At 36.1% G+C, this 20,651-nt stretch overlaps 1 protein-coding gene across 2 annotated transcripts; it reads left to right on the top strand.

Annotated features, from left to right (window-relative positions):
- The first annotated feature begins 646 nt into the window (after positions 1-646).
- On the top strand, positions 647-20,109 carry LOC116291785 (lysine-specific demethylase 6A). Of its 2 annotated transcripts, none has more exons than XM_031698995.2 (33): positions 647-1,258; positions 1,348-1,432; positions 1,626-1,734; positions 1,963-2,015; positions 3,299-3,357; positions 3,642-3,762; positions 4,280-4,334; positions 4,669-4,797; positions 5,733-5,859; positions 6,269-6,367; positions 6,962-7,093; positions 7,190-7,227; positions 7,562-7,649; positions 8,007-8,085; positions 8,575-9,627; positions 10,437-10,542; positions 10,841-10,911; positions 11,229-11,299; positions 11,768-11,831; positions 11,989-12,062; positions 12,142-12,216; positions 12,673-12,721; positions 13,005-13,104; positions 13,676-13,790; positions 14,031-14,053; positions 14,553-14,674; positions 14,821-14,863; positions 15,049-15,099; positions 15,517-15,607; positions 16,379-16,505; positions 17,206-17,325; positions 18,428-18,478; positions 18,790-20,109. In XM_031698995.2, the coding sequence occupies exons 1-33, from the start codon at positions 1,197-1,199 to the stop codon at positions 18,874-18,876; spliced, it is 3,729 nt and encodes a 1,242-aa protein (XP_031554855.2). In that variant the 5' UTR covers positions 647-1,196; the 3' UTR covers positions 18,877-20,109. The 2 variants fall into 2 exon arrangements, with proteins under 2 accessions (XP_031554855.2, XP_031554854.2); XM_031698994.2 differs by having other exon boundaries at positions 648-1,258; positions 8,560-9,627.
- Positions 20,110-20,651: the final 542 nt, after the last annotated feature.

Raw genomic sequence — 20,651 nt, 5'->3', positions numbered from 1 at the left:
GAAGACGTGCTATTTGTCACGTTGCTCACTTCGCCTGTCACGGAAATGTATAAATAAATGAGGCGGTGTGAGCTGAGAAAGTTGCAAGGTTGTTGCGTGAGTCAGAAATCAATTTTTTTTCCCCGATTTCAGCGAATTATCTTTTATCAACAATAGCAATAACAAATGTCTCAGGATTGGTGGAAATCCTGTCGCAACGGCTGAATGGTTAAAATATTCTCTGTAAACAAGATAACTAGGGAAAGCACGGAAGGTTTGTTGTTAGCTGAAAGACAGACTTGTGGCGGAAACGGTGTACTAGTAAGTAAATTATTGGGGTATAACCTAGCTTAGACCTCGTCTAAAATATAAGAAGTAAATAAGAAATGGTTTAGACATGGAAAATGAAACTGTTTATTTATATAAGATACGCTGCATATACTATGAGTCTAGGTAGCAGTTTCAAATTTATTCTTCCGAAGTTCAAATCATAGTTTTGGTTAAGAAGAAAGAAAAATTGTTATATTAAATGCCAAAGAGATAAAAATAACAGATGGCGACAAAATACATGCAACAAGTCCTTAAAAAAATTTATAGGACCGTGCTGACAACGCTTTCAATTTCGCGCCGAATGTTATTGATTCGATACACATGGCAATAAAACTCAGGTTTATTCATTGAAGATTAAATTTGAACCAAAATTCAAGTTAGAAATATTATGCTACTTAGAAAAGCTAGCTTCGAGGAAGAAATATCTGATAGAGAAAATTAGTCAGCTGGTCGCGGTAAACAACAAGGGTATGGTTCATTTGCATCTTGCTATCGTCAACTATTGGAATCCTGCACGTGACTTGACGGCGTGATATGATTGGTCTATGGGATTGGCTATGTGTTTGAGCGTGAAGCGTGTTGTTATACCCCTCCGGTGGGATCGAAAAATACCCTGAATTACAATGATATTTACGACTGAAACCTGAAATTCTGCTGTATGTCGGAAGCGAAGAATTGAAGCTAAAGTGCAGTTTTATCTACAATGTTCTGGACGGGCGTGTTAGGGAGCTAGAAGCCGTGAAAGAAGCGGCTCAAGTTCGGTGTCCACTACTGGCTAGCTGGTCTTTTGTTTTTGTGTTGGCTTGAAAATTCTTCTTTGACACAAATTTGTGTGCTGAGAAAAGGGTATTTTTTAAAGTTAGAAGACTTGGAGGTTAATATGCTCAATGGTTTCCCAAGTGGAGATCTTAAGCGATCGGGAAAAAGAGTTGTTGGCCAACTACGATAGGTGAGGAGAATGCACAGACAGCGCTTTTAGCTTGTGTAGATGAAGTTGAATTTGGGCTCACCAACAAATCTTTCTACTTTGTTTTTAAGCCGGTTGTATGGCTTTCTACGACAGCACGATCCGATTGGTGACCCATCTCTACCAAATCTAAACCACAGATCGTTATTATTAAAGGTAGGAGCTAAGTTTTGGTGTAAAGCCCTCGATTTTTACCAAACTCTAGCAAAGTTTGGTGTGGGTGAGTGACATAAGATGGCAGACATTTGTAATAGTGTATGATGTTTATAATTACCGCCGTGGATTTGAGATCGGAACGTCTATCCCCTGACCCAGATTTAATCGTTAACACTGCATTTCCACTTGGTAGGGTGTGGTTTATTTTGAGAAAGAGTTGCAGGAAAAAGGAAAATCAGCCCATCCAGCGATCTTCAGCAAGCTTGGTCATCTTCACTTACTTACTGAAGATTTACCTAAAGGTTGGTAACAAACTTAAAGCAACGAAACCTGACCTTTTTTCCTTTAAAACTCAACCTTGAGGTCTTTTCATGAACTTTATTTTACAGTGTACGAATGTAAATCTTTTTTTGGTTCAAATGAAATCACTTTAACGTGTGTTTAATATTACTTTGGCCCCTCCATCTATCACAGCATCACAATGGCTTCCACCACTTTAATACAGTTTTCTTTTCTTTTTATCCTCTTAGCTTTGTCTGCTTACCAGAAGTTTTACAACTTACCTAATGTAGATTATTGGAAGGTATGACTGTTTTCATTTTTGTTTTAAATGCATTAGTCAAGGAATAATTTACTTGTAACAGTGATGTTTTATGGATTTTCAGAGGGTGGCCTAGCTGATGCTGTGTTCAAACCTCTTCAGTTTAAAGCTTTGGAACACAGATCCTTACATAAAATACTTTAATACTAAGAAACCCAACAAAAACCAAGCTAAACTAAGGAACCTTATTCAAAAAAAAGACTCCTTGAATTATATTTTTTCTGTATATTGGACAAGGTACTTTTTCCTTATCAATATGAACTAGAATCTGTAATTCCCCTTTTTTATAAGTTTCAGCTGAATCTATTTGAATTGTCATAAATCAGCATTCCAAGAATCAATTAAACATTTGTCACCATCAAAAAGATCTTACATAATTGAGCTGCTCTGCTAAAACTTTGATTCCTCGCAAGACCTTGACTTTCATCATCCCTAGACAAAGAAAGCCTTAGGTCATAATCACATTAATAATTAAAACTTAGAAATCTGACTTATTTAAAAGCCTTGTTTAATGAAGAAAACTACTACAGCTAACTTTTGCTCATTCCAAGTAAGAAAACTTAGTTGGACATAAAATCACCTAACCTTCTACCAGTACTCAGGGAAAATCCCCTCTCTGATATTTAAATAACTTTCATTATTACCCAATTTTCTAGTTTCATTTAAAAATTCTCTGTTTTGTTTATTATATCATCCTACTCATAGCTTAAGGGGAAAATACCTAAACTCTTAAACTATATTTCTTTTAAAGGTTGTTTGATATTGGAATTCATAATGAGAATTTCATCTCTATTTTGGAGGACATTATTTTCTTGTAATAAGATCCAGGGTCAAAACGTTTTTTCCTATTATTCTACCCAAGGCTTTAAATCATGTTTCTCTTTCAAAACAAATTGAAATTATGATTGAATTTATTTAGTTTAACTTAGTTTGTGTTTTCGAGTGCTTCTGTTAAACAAGAAATGATATCAATTTATTTTTTAGACATCTATATAAATAGATTCATTAAATTACACAGATATATTATGTTTTTCTATTACTGTTTTGACTGTTAACACAATTTGTGAAACTAATACCATAATCCAATTATCTTACGATTTCTTGTTTGTTTATGATTGCTAAAGTTATAGATTGAGTTTGAATACTACTCAAATCTATTATTATTATTATTGTTATTATTATTATTATCATTATCATCATTATTATTATTATAATAAAAAGATGTGATACAATGTGATAACCCAATCTATATTTCGTTTTTCCAGGACGCACCATTTTTATATGGTATTGGCTTGGTCTATTTCAATTTCTCTGCTTACCAGTGGTATGTAAACTTAAATCTGTATTCCAGTTTACACATGGAACATGTAAAGCTACATTTTGTATTATATTTTTTAATTTTAGAATAATGTATAAGTGGCTTGCATTTAAACATAATGTTTAGACTATCTGTGTTAATAATCAGCTCTCAAATCAAAAAATTAAATTTAAAAAAAATTTTTTTAATCAACAAAATCAACAAAAAAAATCAACAAAAAAACTCAACAAAAAAAATAAATAAATAAATCAAGTAAAAAAAAATCAAGTAGAATTCATTATTGTTCACAGGGCAACAAAAGTCTTTCAACAAGTGCTTTACTTAGATCCTGGATTCAGCTGCTCCAATGAAGTTCATTTAAGATTGGCTATCATATATAAAGCCCAGAATAATTATGAAGCCAGTATAAAGGTAGATAAACTTGGTAAATAATAGCTAGGTCAAATCCACTGTTTTCCCATTTCAGATCATTTGTCATTCCCTTGAGTGTCATTTCTTTGATACTTGAATATTGATGAAACTTGAACAAAGAATCTTTTTTTTAAGAGAGTACGTGAAGTGGTCTGAAATGTCCAATGTAGATTAGGTTTGAGTATATTGAGTGTAATCATCTGTATAAGTGTTTTAGTCTTCTAAAAGACTGTTGTTGGTGGTGTCTGAGGTACCAAAAACTTGAATAATCTTTTCAATGAGTTTATTAATGAGTGTGGCTTTAAGATGAAGTGTCTATCAGATTTCACATTTTTATAATGGTATTGCCTTTCTTTATTCTGTTGTCATTCATGTCTTGTGTGTTCCCATTCTTTAGTATCTTTTATGATATTTACTTAGAATAGAATAGAATAGAGTACCTTTATTTTTCCACGGTAATGATTAAAGCTTAAAGCTTGTGGGGTCTAATAGTTTTTTTGTGTGTGTTTATTTGCAGCATTTTCACATGGCATTAATGGATTCCAATCCTTGCTCCTTATCGAAAGAAGAAAGTATGTCAAGATGTACTCCATTAAAAAATTTCAGCCCTTGCTGCCAGTACTGGACTAAAAATAATGACCAGTAAACAGACACTATCCAGTCAAAATTGATACTTCTCCAGCCCAAACACTTCTTAGGCCAGTCACATTGATTGGTCATTTTAAAAGGGCTGGCCATCATGTCCAGCCATTGACATACACATCATTAGGCCTTGCCTTAAGGTCCCTGTTGTGTCTTTGGATTCTGTGATTACCTATTTATAGAGACATGTTTTATTTATCTTTGGATTCTGTGTACCTGTTTATAGAGACATGTTTTATATATCTCTTTTGATTTGTTTTTCAGTTCATTTTCATCTTGGTCATCTATTTGAGATGCAAAACAAGTGCCAAGAGGCACAAGAGATGTATGAAACTCTTATCAACTCACCTGGGGTGTCTAATGGTATTAAAGCCAATGCTTACAAACAGCTAGGTAAATGAATGCTTGAACATTACAATGATTTTAATACCAATACAGGCAACTTATGGGATTCCTGTGGAATTTGTGAAGAAAAGAACAAAAGGGAGGGGGAGAGAGGAGATTAAAAGAGGGAAAGAAAAAAAGCTCCTTCAATCTCCCTCTTTCACCTCTCTAAAACCACACCACAGGACTCAATTGTTAAAATCAAGCAATTATCTAAATCGATCTTTTTTAAGATGCACAAGCGCTGTCAAAAGTATTGCGTGCTTAGATTCGAAAATGAGGCCTTTTTCAGGCCTTATGCATGCTATGGAAAACACATATAATAAGTTTGAAATTATATTAATAAAGAAATACTTTGAAGTTTCTTTTCATTCAGATCCAAGGTTATGACTTTTTGAAGAAATATAGCTCACTTCAGAAAAAAACATTTTTCAAAAGTTTTAGAAATTGACCATAACTCTATGGGTTCTAAAGGTTTCTTAATATGAACACTACCCAAGAATGCCTCATTTTCATTGTCTGCATCTGCAACATTTATAGTATGAAGCCACTCGAGCATCTTTGAAATCTTACATAGAACTGGGCCCAGTGGGGTACTCTCCTATATTCGCTATACGGGTACATCCCACCAAACAGGGTATGGTTTTCAGCAATTCTACTCTGGAACAGGGTATATGAAATCATGCTTTCTCCTCTCTGGAACAGGGTATCTATTTTCACAATACCGGAACAGAGTATGGTTTTCAGCGATCTTGCTCTGGAACAGGGTATGAATTTCAGCGATTTTACTCTGGAACAGGGTCAGGGCTCAGAGGGCTCAGCGGCACATCCCTACCCTAAATGGGCAAAAGTACCCCCCTGGAACTGGGATACTTCTAGAGTATGTTTTTATTCCCACAGGGATCCTCTGGTTATTATCTGAGTTAATCTTGTGTTTTCTACAGGCTGGATGTACTATAACAAGGAACACCTTGGGGATAGAGCAAGTAGGATGCAGAAAGCTGTGCAGTTATTACGAAAGGCCATAGAAACAGACCCTAGTAATGGTTCAACATGGTATTTGATTGGAAGGTATGCTAAAGCTATGCATTAGTATAGTCCTCAAGGATATTGATGCTATGTTATGATCCTCAAATTAAGGGGGTACCCCCTTTTGGGTGAAAATGGCTCTGATTTAGAGCACATCAATTCACGTCTTTAGTTTTTATTTCAGGCTACATATTATGAGTAGAAATTTGTACTTTTTTTAGTATGTATAAGATATTTTGTCAAGCATTATCAGAAAACTAATAGATGTTAGTCAAGAGAATGACTCATGGTCCAAAAGGATATTATTATTATTATTATAGATATTATTTTGATCAAGGGTGTATTAATATTTCTTGAAAGAAGTACACAACCCTAAAAATGCATGAAAACTATAAAACAGCTTGGAAAAATTAATTTATAATAAGATATTTACATCTTTTTCTTCCATCAGGTGTTATGCTATGCAGGGCAAGGTACATGACGCTTTCACATCTTATCGACATGCTATTGACAAATCAGAAGCCAATGCTGATACTTGGTGTTCTATAGGGTAATTAAGCTTAAAAAGTTTGCTTTTCATTTTCATTATCCATCTATCCATCCTTATAGCATTTTGAGATATTCAAAGACATGCACTTTACGTTGACCCTTTCTCCATATGAGCATGTACTATGAAAATCACCAAACTGTGAACCTGAGATTTGTTATGACAGCCAGGCCACTTTTGTATGATTTTTGCACCCATTTTCATTTATAGGTTCACATGTATGTGATCAAAATGGAGCCAAAATGTCAGCATACTAAAGAATACACATGGAATGTTTGAAATTATCAATTAAAATAAGCAGGGCAATCATAACTTGGGCCTACTGCACAGTTTGGGGATTTTGGTCATATTACCCATGATTCACATTCAGATCTTTCAACAATATAGTGTATTTGAAGTAGGCAGTTAGTCCTAAAAAGTAGGGGGCTGAATCCACTGGTGTTTTTATATAACTATATTTGGCAATAAATTAATTTTTTGTCAAAATAGCCTGCAGTTTAAGGTGAAGTATCTGGCAATAAACCTCCGGTATCCACCTTTTATTAAAAGTTCTGACATTGTCATCATTAATCCTTCTTATGTCATGGTGTTCGTTAGGGTGCTGTATCAGCAGCAGAATCAACCAATGGATGCACTCCAAGCATATGTTTGTGCCATCCAACTAGACCCCATGCATGTAGCCGCCTGGACAGACCTTGGGATTCTATATGAAGCATGTGATCAACCAGGGTATTTAGAACTCTTTGTTTGTTGTTGTTGTTGTTAAATCTCTTTTCATTCTCAGAAACCATCTTGTTGAAGTCCCTTTCTTTTTCTCTTTCATAGTGATGCTATAATGTGTTACAGTGCAGCTAAAAAATATGGTATGATTATAATAGAAAATACTATCCTTTGTTTGTATTACAATTGGTGTTATAATGTTTTAAGTTAATCTATGTATATCTTAATGCTGACAACCGCCATACAGGCAGATTGAAGTTTCCCTAAGATTTCCTGGGGGTATGGGAGGGATTTTTTTTGTAGAACTCCTTAGCATAGGAGATATAAATTCCACTACCTGTGTTGCAGCTAGGTATGGTTATTTCCTAGAAATGTCACCTTTTCTGAACTTCATTTGAATGATAGCCTTGCCTCAGTTTACAAACTCATAATCCCAAACTCAAATTGCCTTAATGTATTTTATAAATCTTGTTACAGGAGCTACAGACTTGGCAATAGATGCAAGGATTAAGGCACTTCAGGCAAAGCAAGCCATGGCTGCAAAATCAGCACCTAATGTCAAAAAGTAAGATTAGGTTTCTGTATATTTTTGATATTACTGTTCTGTAAAAAAAAGACATTTCCTATGTCATGTTGGTTTATTTCTTGAGTAATGAATTTTATTTTTATGCAACGGGGATTTTTGATTTCTGCAAACACAAGCTGCACCCTGAAATTTTTTTTTTTTTTTGCTGCCGTCAATCAAAGATAATCAGTTGGTTCCTTTTATATTTATGACTGGTGGTAGTAAAAATCAATTTCACAACAAGCCGTTGAAATGTCTGAGTTCACAGAATATAGAAAACCACAGTAAATGGAAACTTTTGTTTTGACACTGACACTGATGTTGATTGTTGTATTGTGAAATTTTTTTTTTCAAAAGGAATATTCCTTCAGTTGGTGAAGCATGGAAGTTACCCATACCTGCAGAGCTTACGACAAGGACAATGAGGAATGTACAGGTATATGACAAAAGTATTAAGTTTAGACTGAACTACCCATCTACCCCCACCAATACCCACCCATCCATCCATCTACCCACCCACCTATCCATCCATCCTCCCACCTATTTATCCATCTATCAATCTATCCATTTAACCAGCAATCCATCAGACTATCTATCTTTACATCCTTCCTTCCTTGATTGCTTGCTTCCTTGCTTCCTTCCTTGCTTGCTTCCTTGCTTGCTTCCTTGCTTCCTTCCTTGCTTCCTTCCTTCCTTCCTTGCTTTCTTCCTTGCTTCCTTCCTTCCTTCCTTGCTTCCTTCCTTCCTTCCTTCCTTCCTTTCTTATTTTCCATCTATCCAACCATCCATTATGTTTTGCAGCACTCAAGCAGTAGTGCAGTCGTATATATATACATATATATAAAGGGTACATAAAAAGAATCTAAAATAGGTGCAGTATTACATTTTGCTATGCCTGGTTTTATTTCAGGCTAAAATGGTACAGTCAGGACAGTCATCCTTAACAACTTCACAGAGCTTACAGCTTCTTTATACACAGCAGCAGCTACAGCAACAGCAACTACAGCACCAGCAGTTGCAGCCTGACAGAAACACACTATTAATGAATAACCATGTACAACCCCAAGAACCAAAACCACCAGAAATAAACAAAGGTTTGCAACCAGTTGTAGATCAAAAGCAGCCGCCTATTTTTCAGGGACAGACTTCTTTACCACCATCAAGCAATGGTAATAATTTTACAATGCACAATGGAAACACAGAACTTGATGTGAATACCAGTAATGGAATAAATGGTCACCACCCACAACAACAACAAAATTTTGTAAATAATTCAAATGGCCGACTAGGATTAGAATCTCAAGGAATTGGCCAGCAGAATGGGCCAGTAACTGGAGCAGAAACAGTGGCTCTTACATCATTGAGTTCAGACCCTCTGTTGTCTTCAGCATCTAGTAGAGCATCAGATATTTCTAGTTCATTGGGACAATCGAATTCTATGTTATTAACAGCACAGAGTGTTTCAAATTCATCACGTCACTCCTCCGAAGTTCTTCCTTCACCAATGGAAGGTTTGACATCTAATACTAGCGTTACGTCTAGTGAAGGCACATCAAGTTTACCTGATGCACTGACAAGATCCGATAACCCAACTTTAGGAAGTGGTGGTGGCTCAACCAATGAGTATTCTTCATCATCATTTTCTTCTCCGACATACGTTTCTTCTCCCACGCAAAAATTTTCTACGAGTGTCTCATTCTCTCCAAACCTTACTCAACCATTGACAGTAAATGCTTGTAGTTTGTCACCAAGCTCTAAGCAGTCTTTATTATCACCATCATTAATATCTCCGCCAATGATTGCTATGGCTTCACCATCCTTGTCCAAGTCTCCCCTTACTTCTGGTATTGGGCCATCTGCCTTTCAAGTCCCTAAGGTGTCACTTCTTTATGATGCGACAGCTATTCCAAGTCCTCCAAAGCAACCTCATCCTCCACTACCAACAGACAAACTCTCTCCTCCTACACCAAGCATATCTGTAAGTTAAAACTTTCTTGGTGTTATTTTATAATTCTTTTGTTCAAACCATGATATATACCATGGCAAGTACTTAAAATGTAACTTAAATGAACTATAAAAAAGTTTGCAATCCTACTGGTGTTTTGAATGTTAGTCATTCTTTTACTCTGATAAAGGAATACTATTTGCAGGGTTTTCATTAGTTTTGAAATAATAGGAGAAAATCATGAACTGCTGGAGAGTCCTGGGGACCAAGTGAACATCTTACAAGTTATTATTAAGCTATTATTGGTAGTTTAAACTACCATTAATAGTTTAATAACTTGCTTAATAATGGAGAATTTTTCCAGTTACTGGAGCATTTCCCTCGGCCCAGTTAATGAAAACCATGCATCTTGAACAGCAGAATACAATTTCAAACTCTTTTCAAAGTGTTTAAATTTCATTCTTAATTGCTTGTTGTACTGAGCACACTAGTCACCATTAGTACCCTCTAGTCCTTATCTATGTCATCACACCAAGTAGATGAGTGTATGTAAAAACCATGTCAAAATCCAATGCTGTTGTTGAAACTATGAACTGTAATAAATTTTGTTTACATGTATTGTAGTGAATTCACTAAACCTGTTATAGATGTTAGACTAATACACTTTAGTAGACCCTAATTCCATTGTTGTCTTTATTGTCTATTTGACTATTACAAGTTGACAAACATTTTTCGTTTCGCAGGTTAAATGCCTTCACTCTAGTGTAGTTGTCTAAATGTTGACAGAAAAGAGACCATTTCCTTGGGTAGTGTTAAATGATTTCCATTTTCTCATCCCATAGGTTGAAAACAAAAGGGATGCATATTCCCAGGCACTACAGAATTTTGCGCTATCACCATCACAACCTGTTACAGTTATCAGAGGTCTGGCAAATGCGCTTAAACTAGGTAGGCATATCATATTCTTCATCATTATACCCATCTAATGATGACAGGGCTTAAAACAACGGCTGATTTGTCACGGGTCATGATCACAGGCCAAAATTAGATTTACCTTGGTCATACTTTATCTCATTTCTGGCTAAAGTTACTGGTCAAATTGACCAACACGGCAAAGGTTTGAGCAGACAAATCCCAGTCCTGGCCAGACAGGTTAATCAGGTTAACATGTTAATACAGTGCTTTGCCTTTGAGTTTTTATTTTTGATATTTTATATAATATTATGTTTATGTCATGTTTATTCAGATCTTAACCTATACTCCACTAAGACCCTAGTCGAGTGCAACGGAGACCATCAACTTGAAGTCAGAATGCAGGTCAGAATAGCTTATAAGGATTATTGAATTGAAGCATACAGTCCAGTGCCTTAGGGTTAGCAGGAACCAATAGCAGTTTTGCACTGTCCATCACATGCACACACCAATTACACAGCTTGGACTGCCTGTGGTTAGATGACAGAACAATAAAATCCCTTTGCCCTTGGGAATTGAATTCTTTCTTATGTAAAACGATTGTATTTTCCTGCCATCTAACATGACTGTTGCCACGTCATGCAATAAACCTCTATTGATCTACAAATTGAAGTTAGTACATGACGGTATAGTTAATTTATAAGACATGTGTTATTTTGCAGAGGCAACAAGCATCTGATGAGAACTGGGACCCTCAAGGGGAAAAGAAAGTATGGCTCTGCGAGAGCAGTAGGTCAGTTATGAAAATAACCTTACAATAAAATGATACCTTCACTTAGTCTCGTCTAGTTTTGCATGCACTCCATCTATTGCTTCCCTTACAACTTGACAGTTAATTTAGAGTGACAATCACTTTAAATTATTTTATAATTACATGGCTGCAAATAAATAGACCTTCAAGTCTCCTTGGAAAAGAATGTTAAACCATAGGCTTTGTCCCTCAACCCTTCATTAACCAGTATTTTTGATACATTAAAGAACCTGTTAGACTAATTCTCATAAGAGTAGGGGATTCTCTCCTGATTCTACATCGTATTCCTGTTGGATTCGGGATTGTTTTTAATGATATCCTATCACTTCTCGTGATTGTAAGCTGCATGGCAGCCCTCAAAATCCCTTAAGCCACCTAGATTGTAGAATGTTGAAATGCATGCATAATGAACTATATAAGAACTTGGTATTACTATTATGTCATTCACAGATCATACACTACGATAGCAAAATATGCCCAGTATCAAGCTAACACTTTCCAGGAATCTCTAAAGGTATTTCATTTTTAATCTTTGTTCCCATTAATACCATAACCTTTTGTTACCTTAAATGGTAATACAAGCTTTAGACAAGATAGAATCAAAGGCGCTTGTTATATTTACATCGAGTGAAGGAATAAATGAATGAATGATTAAATGAAATTGCTTTTAGGAAGAAGAGGAGAGGATAACAAAAAGTAAGGAGCCGATCCAATCAGACAGCGACTCTTCATCCAGCTCTAGAAGGTTAGTCATTTATCAACCTAACCCAATACTACTAATAGTCAATGATAATCACATCACCTATTATCATTATCACTTTTAGCAAGAAGAATTCCAGAGGATTCAAATTCAAGTGGATCAAGTTTGGAACAAATGTAGACTTGTCAGATGAAAGAAAGTAAGTAACTAAACTTTACTTTTTGTTTGTATTTTGACATCACTTTATAATCTCCTAGTTTTGTTACTTGTTATTTCTTGTTTCACACTGTATACACCAAATTGATAAAACATTGTCTGGTTGAAAAGTGCAATCATTGGTAGCTAAGACCAAAGTGTGTTGTTAGTAAACAGTTGTTAGTGAATGATGATAATATTAAATTGCATAGTTCAGTTTTGCAGCCCTCAAAAATTAATTTAAATTACGAAACAAAGCATTTTTTCACTCTTCACACATGTGTCTGTATGCAAACACTTTCCAAATGCCCAGGTATTGAGTACGCAGAATGTTCCTTGGTCTTAGCTTCGATGATTAATTTGAACCCTTTGAACCCAATAATTTGTTTTCAATTTGGTGTATTCATTGATAAAGAGAATAATATACCACTCACTACAAACGTATTGTGTTTGTCCTTAGATGGAAAGATCAACTTCAAGAGCTCAACAAGCTACCACAATTTATCAGGGTATGTACTGTGAGCATGGCAAGGGAAGAGAGAGGGACAGCTAAATTCCCTGTGGGGTGGGGTCTTCTGTCAAAGTATCAAAGTGGAAATGGGTGCACATTCAGGCTTGGAACAGCATGACAGCAATGCCCAATTAATACCACCCTCCACCCACATGCAATAATCTATGCTTTCATGTAAAATAATTATTCTCCCAAGTTTGAGAATTCATTCAGCTGTGATTCACTTCATGAGAATTAAATCAAGATAAAGCATGATCTTTCTTACTGTCATTGTCTTTCAGGTTGTTGCCCCTAACAATCTGCTCAGCCATTTTGGCCATACCATACTGGGCATGAATTCTGTTCAACTGTACATGAAAATCCCAGGATCAAGGACACCAGGTTAGTCATTGTTCTTGTTAGTCTCTAGACTTAACTAATAGTGAAATTTATATAATTATTATTATTAGTATTATTATGAATAGGGACAGCAGAGCAAGGGGAGTTGTACGAGAATATAATCTTAATTTTATGAGAATTTGTCTTAGTTGGAGTTATGTATGAAAAAATAAATTCTTTATTCTTTCTCTCTCCCGGCCCCAGTTGAAAATGTGTTCCCAAAAAATATCCTAGTGCCCCCCTCCCATCCCCCACTGAAAAAGGTCTGCCATTTCTGTGGATGCATTAGACTACAAATCACCAAGAAAATATGTAATAATATAGTACCAGTCTACCTACGCCTTGTACACAGTGAGAAACTGTTGCATCTGATACCCCATTAGTCCATAAAAGATTACCTGTACCATCCTGAAATCTTATGTAAAACTTGGCTATTGTAAGTTTGAACCCCTTTCTGTAGGAGTGTTGTAAATATTTTACAGTGTATTGTTGTATGGCTGTTCATGTGATATCCCTTATACTATCATCATATTTTATATTTATTATCTATATGAATGGATGCATTTGTCTGTAGGTCACCAAGAGAACAACTGTTTATGTGCAGTTAATATGAACATTGGACCCGGTGACTGTGAATGGTTTGCAACTCCTAGCGAATACTGGGGAGTTATACACAATCTATGTGAGAAGTAAGTATCCTTGCACTTGTATAGAAATCCCATTCTTTCACTCTTATGGAGGTGCGGCTGAAATATCCAGAAGGGGGGTTTGATTGTGTGTCTACCGAGAAGGAAATGGGAGAGAGTTCTACTTTTGATGTCTACTCTATTGCAACTGTAATAGCTACCATCCTAACCCCTAAGTGATGCTCTGAATGCACATCAAAACATCTCAAGTCTAATTTGTCTATTCTTTCTTTTTACTTAAAGGCATGGAATCAATTTTCTGACTGGTAAGTAAAAACTGACCCTAACTAATATTCTTTGGATTCATGAGATGTCTTTACCACTTTGATTGGCTTAGACAAACGATTTGATCTTAGGTTCTTTGTCATATTACTATCTAACATGGGTGCTATATCTTTAGTATTTTTATTCTGATTTAATATCTTGAAATAACCATGAATGTAACTTCCTTTCCTGTTTAAACGTTTTTTCGTCATATGTCAGCCAATATGGTGATATCTTCTGTTTCCCCATTTCATGCAAAGGGATGCACATCAGGGGCAGATCTAGGGGGAGTAATATAGGTGACTAGTCACACCCCTTTTGCTCACATTTCCCGGTATATTGTTAGTAACAGTCACCCCCCTTTTCCTTGAATTCCTGGTAAAACCTTTGTAATAGTCACCCCCCTTCTAAAATCCCTGGATCCGCCCCTGCACATTGCCTATTATCCTGAAATTACCAAAAACTTAAACTCGTTACCCTTTTTAACGCTGTTATTCTCAGGTTCATGGTGGCCGGTTTTAGAAGAGCTCTATGAGGAACGTGTACCTGTGTATAGGTTTATTCAAAGACCAGGGGATCTGGTTTGGCTTAACCCAGGTGTTGTTCACTGGGTGCAAGCATTAGTGAGTATAATATATTTTATTACCTCAGAGAAAAATATCTATCAACTACCGACCCCTACCAGGAATAACACATCTATGTTCTATATATTCCTCTCACCAGCATGTTTCAGTTGTAACACATTATTTTCTTGGTGTGTTTATTATAGGGGTGGTGTAATAACATTGCTTGGAATGTCGGTCCAATCTCAGGTAAATATCAACCTTGATTTCTTCCAGTATAAATGAATTTCTTTCAGCGCAAATGAAAATACCCCAATTGAGATTTGCGCTATACAAATTCAATAAATTATTATTATCATTATTATTATTATTATTAATTATTAGTGTAACTTGATGTCTCATCAGTCTTTCATGTCATATCAACTTTTTTATAGCACACGTCTTTAATGCTGCTGTAGAGAGATACGAATGGAATAAACTTCAAGGTAAGACATCAGAATCCACATGCAACGTTTACATGAAGATATGCTAGGTGACTTGTCCGATAGGGTGGTGCTCCTTGGGAGAAAAAAGAAACGCGTCCTATACGTGACCATATCGTCACCTTAACGGGCTTTTCTAGATAGAAGGGAGGTTATGATGGCACTTTTGGTCTACGTATTGGATCGATATTTAGTTAGAGGTTTTTCGTCACATGCCACGTCCATAATACACCTTGGGCTGCCTGTGGTTAGATGGCATAACATTAAACATCCCTTTGCTCTCGGGAATTGAATTCTTTCTTATGTAAAACGATTGTATTGTGACTGCCATTTAACATGGCTGCTATCACGTGATGGTTCAAAACCTCTATCTGTCAATCATGTTTCCAGAAGGCACTAAACATTTTCTTAATCGTTTAGGTGAAAAGTCCATCGTCGCAATGATTCACATGACTTGGAACCTTGCTAGGAACATTCGAGTATCAGATAAAAGATTATATGAACACATCAGGTAAGTACATATAAAAGCTGTCAGATGTGTTTGGATACATTCAAGCATAGTCTTTACATGTTAATGGAAGGACAATAAGCCTGAAGCGAGATGACGTTTTACCCCCGACTCTATACCATAATAGTTTTTTAAATTCTTTCATATTAAAATTTTTGATTCCTTAGAGAATACTAGAACAGTAGTCATAATTAAAGAACAAAAGCAATGTGAAAAGGATTATGGTCTAGAAACGGGGGTAAAACGTCATCTCGCTTCAGGCTTATTAGATAATTGAGGAGGGGGGGGGGGGGGGGTTGCAAGAATTGATGGTGCACGATATTTATTTTTTTGTAACAATCCCTCCACGCACTTTTTTCGTGTGTTTGCTCTGATTTTTTTTTTTTTTTTTTTTTTTTTCTTTTTTTACTGAAAGGAGATATTTCTTTCGTAGGAAAAGTGCTCGATATATTTTGGGGGATTTACGCCACACTCCAACTTCTCAATTGTCTATTGGTCCATTCCTAAATATGACTAAAGTATTGTTGTCTTAGTTTTCATCGTCTGCGTTGTTGCTGTCATTGTATCTGTCGTCTTCCTTCTAATATTCATTGCATCTAATTGCATTGTTCCATCTTGGTTATTTCATTTTTGTTGTTGCTGTCATTGTATCTGTCGTCTTCCTTCTAGTATTCGTGACATCGAATCCTGTAAATATCATTGCAGTTGTTGTAAATTGCATCGTTCCATCTTGGTTATTTCATTATTATTAATTTTTTCTTCTTTTTTTTGCAGGGTGATCCTTGAGAGGACATTAAAGTATTGTCAAATTACGCTCGATAACTTGAAGCGTTCTAACATTGAAGTACAGTGGCACGGCAGACGACCAGACGAGGCACCACATTACTGTATTCAATGCGAAGTAAGTATACGTGGTCCCTATTGCTATGACTTTTACCAAGAGCGTTACAGGGCTTCTCAATCACGCGCGAAACCGTACAATTTCTATCGCGACAAAATAAGATTTCGGTTCGGTGGACGTCAATGTTTATTCCATTTCAGACCACGTCTCATTCTCCTGAAAATATAATTCTTTGTTTGAGTTGTATCCATATTCACGTGTCTTCTCATGAATGCACAGCCGATAAACGAATAAATGACGCTTTAGGGAATGACGCGTGGTCTGAAATGGGAAAGCATTGCGCCCAGGCCAAAAAGGTCTATTCAGGTGTTTCTATAACAAAGTGAAAAAACACAATAGAAAGTTATGGAAACGTTTTGATTGATCTCCACCACCAAAACCTACTTCGTCTCGACGGCAAATTTTACGATCTCGCACGTGTGATTGAGGAGTGCTGCAACGAATAGAAGGAAAGAAAAAAGAGAGTTTAAAGGAAAGAAAAAATTCAGATCGATTATCTTTGAACGCAACAAAAACTGGCGTTTGTTCGCAAGGAATAAAAAGAAAACTGAAGTAAAAGCAAAAGAGAGGGAATTAGAAACAAAACAAAAGAGGGTTATGAAATAGAAAGAGAGAAAAATGAAAGGAAAACCGAAGTTAAATGGAAAGAGAGGGAAATGAAACCTTGATTTTTAGTTTTGTTATTTTGTTTGACACTCAGGTCGAGGTTTTCAACCTTCTTTTTGTGTTCGTAACAAATAACCGAAAACATCAAGTCTACTGCCAAGATTGTGCAAGAAAGACTAGTAGTACCTTGGAGGGATTTTCTGTATTGAATCAAGTAAGTGTTGTTATTAGTATAGGAAGTCGCACGATCTCGAGTACAATTCGGAATTCATAGATACAAGTGATGTTTTGAAAGTTTTCAAAATTGGACGAGCCTTTAGGCAAGTTCAATTTGAGAACTTTCAAAGCATCACGAGTATCTATAAATTCCGAATTGTACGAGAAGATTGTGCGATTTTTTGTTTATAATACGCTCAAAAAAATTTGGGACTCTACAGAGTACAATTTGGGATTTAATTGTACTCCTCTTGTCCAATCAGAACTGAGTAATTTTGTTGAGTGTATTATAATAATCTTAATCAGTTGGCCTGAAAATAAATATGAAGTTTGTCTTGGAGTCTTAGGTTGTTGCGTCCTCTCGCAACGACCAATTGATGTAAATAGGGGCAGGGAACTCTATGACCGCTGATGGCAAAAGTTCAAGTTTGAATTAAACCGTAGTTTCAGCCATAATAAGCCTGGTTCACACAAGCAACGCAAACGCAAACGCAAGCGCAAACGCAAACGCAAGCAGTGTTCACACGTACAACGCAAATGCAAATAAATTAAGATACGCATGCGCAGTAGCGATTGTTTATAGTTCACACGTATTTTCCTTGCGTTTGCGTTTGCGTTTGCGTTGCTCGTGTGAACCACGTCTTGCGTTTGTGCTTGCGTTTGCGTTTTCTCCGGTTCACACGTTAAAAACGCAAACGCAAACGCAAGCACAAGAAAATGGAAAATTTTCCATTCCTTGCGTTTGCGTTTGCGTTTGCGTTTGCGTTTGTGTTACTGTAGTTCACACGTGTAGTTTTCTTGCGTTTGCGTTGCTCGTGTGAACCAGGCTATAGAGTAAAGTCATTAAACCCGTGAAATAAGATATTAGACTAATACACGTGAGTAGACTCTAATTTCATTGTTTTAGTTTGTGTGTATTTGACTATTACACGTTGACTAGTTATTTTTTATTTCACAGGTTAATTGCCTTCACTCTACTAATTTTTCTATCTTCCAACTTTTAACTAACCCCTGTAGTCCTATTCCCTTGGTCAGTCTACACCATTCTGAGTTTGTCATCGGTGTTTCACTGAATTATCTTCTCATTTTCCTCATTGCAGTACACCATGGAAGAATTGATGGAGACTTACAAGTCATTTAAACTCTACACAGTGAGTACTGTTTCTTACCCATTTTAAGCTACTGCCTTTTTTAAAATACGTTAACATCAATAATCAAGAGTTTATGGGAGGGTGGTAGAGTGGATTTGAGTCTCATTCCCCCCTCTCCCCTGGCGGTTTATTTGTGAGATGTATCGTTCTTAGCGGAAGTAAAAAGTAAAAGAAGAAATGAATTGCTGTGGTTGGTAAAGAAGTACCCCTAATGGAAAATCTTGGATTTTTCATAGACTTTGTTCTATAAATAGATAATGCAGCAATGATGCCAATAATCGTGATAACCAATCACATGGTTCTTTTGTCAGGTACCCAGCGTGTCCCAGGAGCCCATACAGTCACATCCTCCCGCGATGTCCCAGCCTTCATCAAGCTACGTACACCAAACTATTTAAATTAGTTTAGATGCGATTTCAGGACATAATTTTTGTACAGAAGAATATATTTTATATATGAATAGGAATAAGGACTAAATCCTGTTGTAATTGAAGCAAATCTGTGCCATGCTGCACTCCTTATATTTAAGGCTGCTGATGCTAAGCTTGCGTGCTAAACTAATTGTTATTTGAATGGATAATATTAGCCTTTGATAATCATAAATGATGCAATGAGGAGCATTCGTACCCAGGTCACTCGCCGTCGCCTCGAGAAGTCCTGGGTACTAGAAAAAATTAGGAGCCTTCTCGACCGTTCTACGCATGCGCGGCTCCATGAATTTAATTCTTTCCCTTCCTCGGATTTTCTATAATAATTTCTCAATAAGCGAAATGATTATCTTAATACTTATCTTACAATGGAAATTTTCTTTTCAATTAAAAGTTTAATTCAGACTTTCTGCAACAGCTTTTACAGAGCTGGAATAACGTTAAATCAGCTTTTGATATTTCCAATGTATTACTCTTCTTGTTCACGTCTATATCCGACAATACTGTTTATACGTTTTTGAGCCTTCTTTTTTTACAACACGAAAAAATACATTCACAGGCTAGATTTAGTATATGGTTGAAATACAATTTGAATTTATTTGATTATTATAGAAGTTAATGAATATAGGATCAGTTTGAAAAAAGTGCGACTTGAAAAGCCATTTTCTTATTGTTTGTTTGTTGTTTCATTCGTTATTAATACGATATATCCATGTGTCAGCGCACGAGTTGATAGCTCATTTTTGTTCGGTTAGTGTTTAAGTCTTTCATTTCTTGACCCACAATGCACAAAGAGCTGTGGCCGAAGTGTTACGTCATTCGTGTCCAATAAAAAAAAAACATTTCCAACTGCTGTTTTTCGGAGTTTTTTTTGTTTTTTTTTTTTTGGAGAAATTATATTACACTTTTTAGGAATACGTCACAACTTTTACAAAAATTCTGGTTTACAAGAGCAACGCAAATGCAAAGGTAAATGCAAACGTTTAAATAATTTTGCTTGCAATTCCATGTGTGTTGCTTATACAAACAAGGCTTGAGAGCATGGTTTTTCATCGCACTGTTATCGTTAAGTAAGAATTTTGGTTGTCTCACGTTTAGGTGCGTGAAACAAACTTGTTTTGGTTCTGTTTAATGCCTAGCTTTAATGGATTTCGTGTTAGAAGTGTTACTATCGAAGAAATAAAGAATGAGTGATTGCATTGATCTAACGAACATTTCATTGAAGAACATTTCAACTTGGAGGAATGATATACATGCAAGGATGACGCTAAAATGATTTCCTTTTTCTAACAATGTGATAGGTGGACAAACTGGTCTTGACTTTATGATTGACTCAGCGCAGAAACACCTTGGGAATTACAGTGCATTAATAGAGGCAAAAGAATCTTGCAACTTTTTTCGCCACCTTAAGTTATGCGCCAATGTTCCTAATTACCACTTGGCGCGCAACAAAAGTAGATTACTTCATACAATCATAAAAATCATTAAGAAAATATCCGTTGCGCGCAGGGTGGTAATCAGAGCAACGTTCGCTATTCAACTTCAAATGAAACGATGTTCAGTGCGCGAAATTTTTTTGTTACCTTTTAGCAGCTTACCAAAGCTACTTCCTTCATATATAGTTCTCTAACAATGCTGTTGTTTGCGCGACGCACAGTTTTCGAAATGCACAAAACGAGGAGCTAGCCTGAAACGCTTAATGGGAAGAAAGCATGGTGACTAAGGATTTTCATGAAATTGGCTTA

This window comes from Actinia tenebrosa, unplaced genomic scaffold (assembly GCF_029948245.1).
Source record: "Actinia tenebrosa isolate PJP-AT-01 unplaced genomic scaffold, QUT_ActTen_1.0 PGA_scaffold0__85_contigs__length_37466705, whole genome shotgun sequence".
In the NCBI taxonomy this organism is placed as follows: domain Eukaryota; kingdom Metazoa; phylum Cnidaria; class Anthozoa; order Actiniaria; family Actiniidae; genus Actinia; species Actinia tenebrosa.
This window is presented reverse-complemented; position numbering and strand designations above follow the sequence as displayed.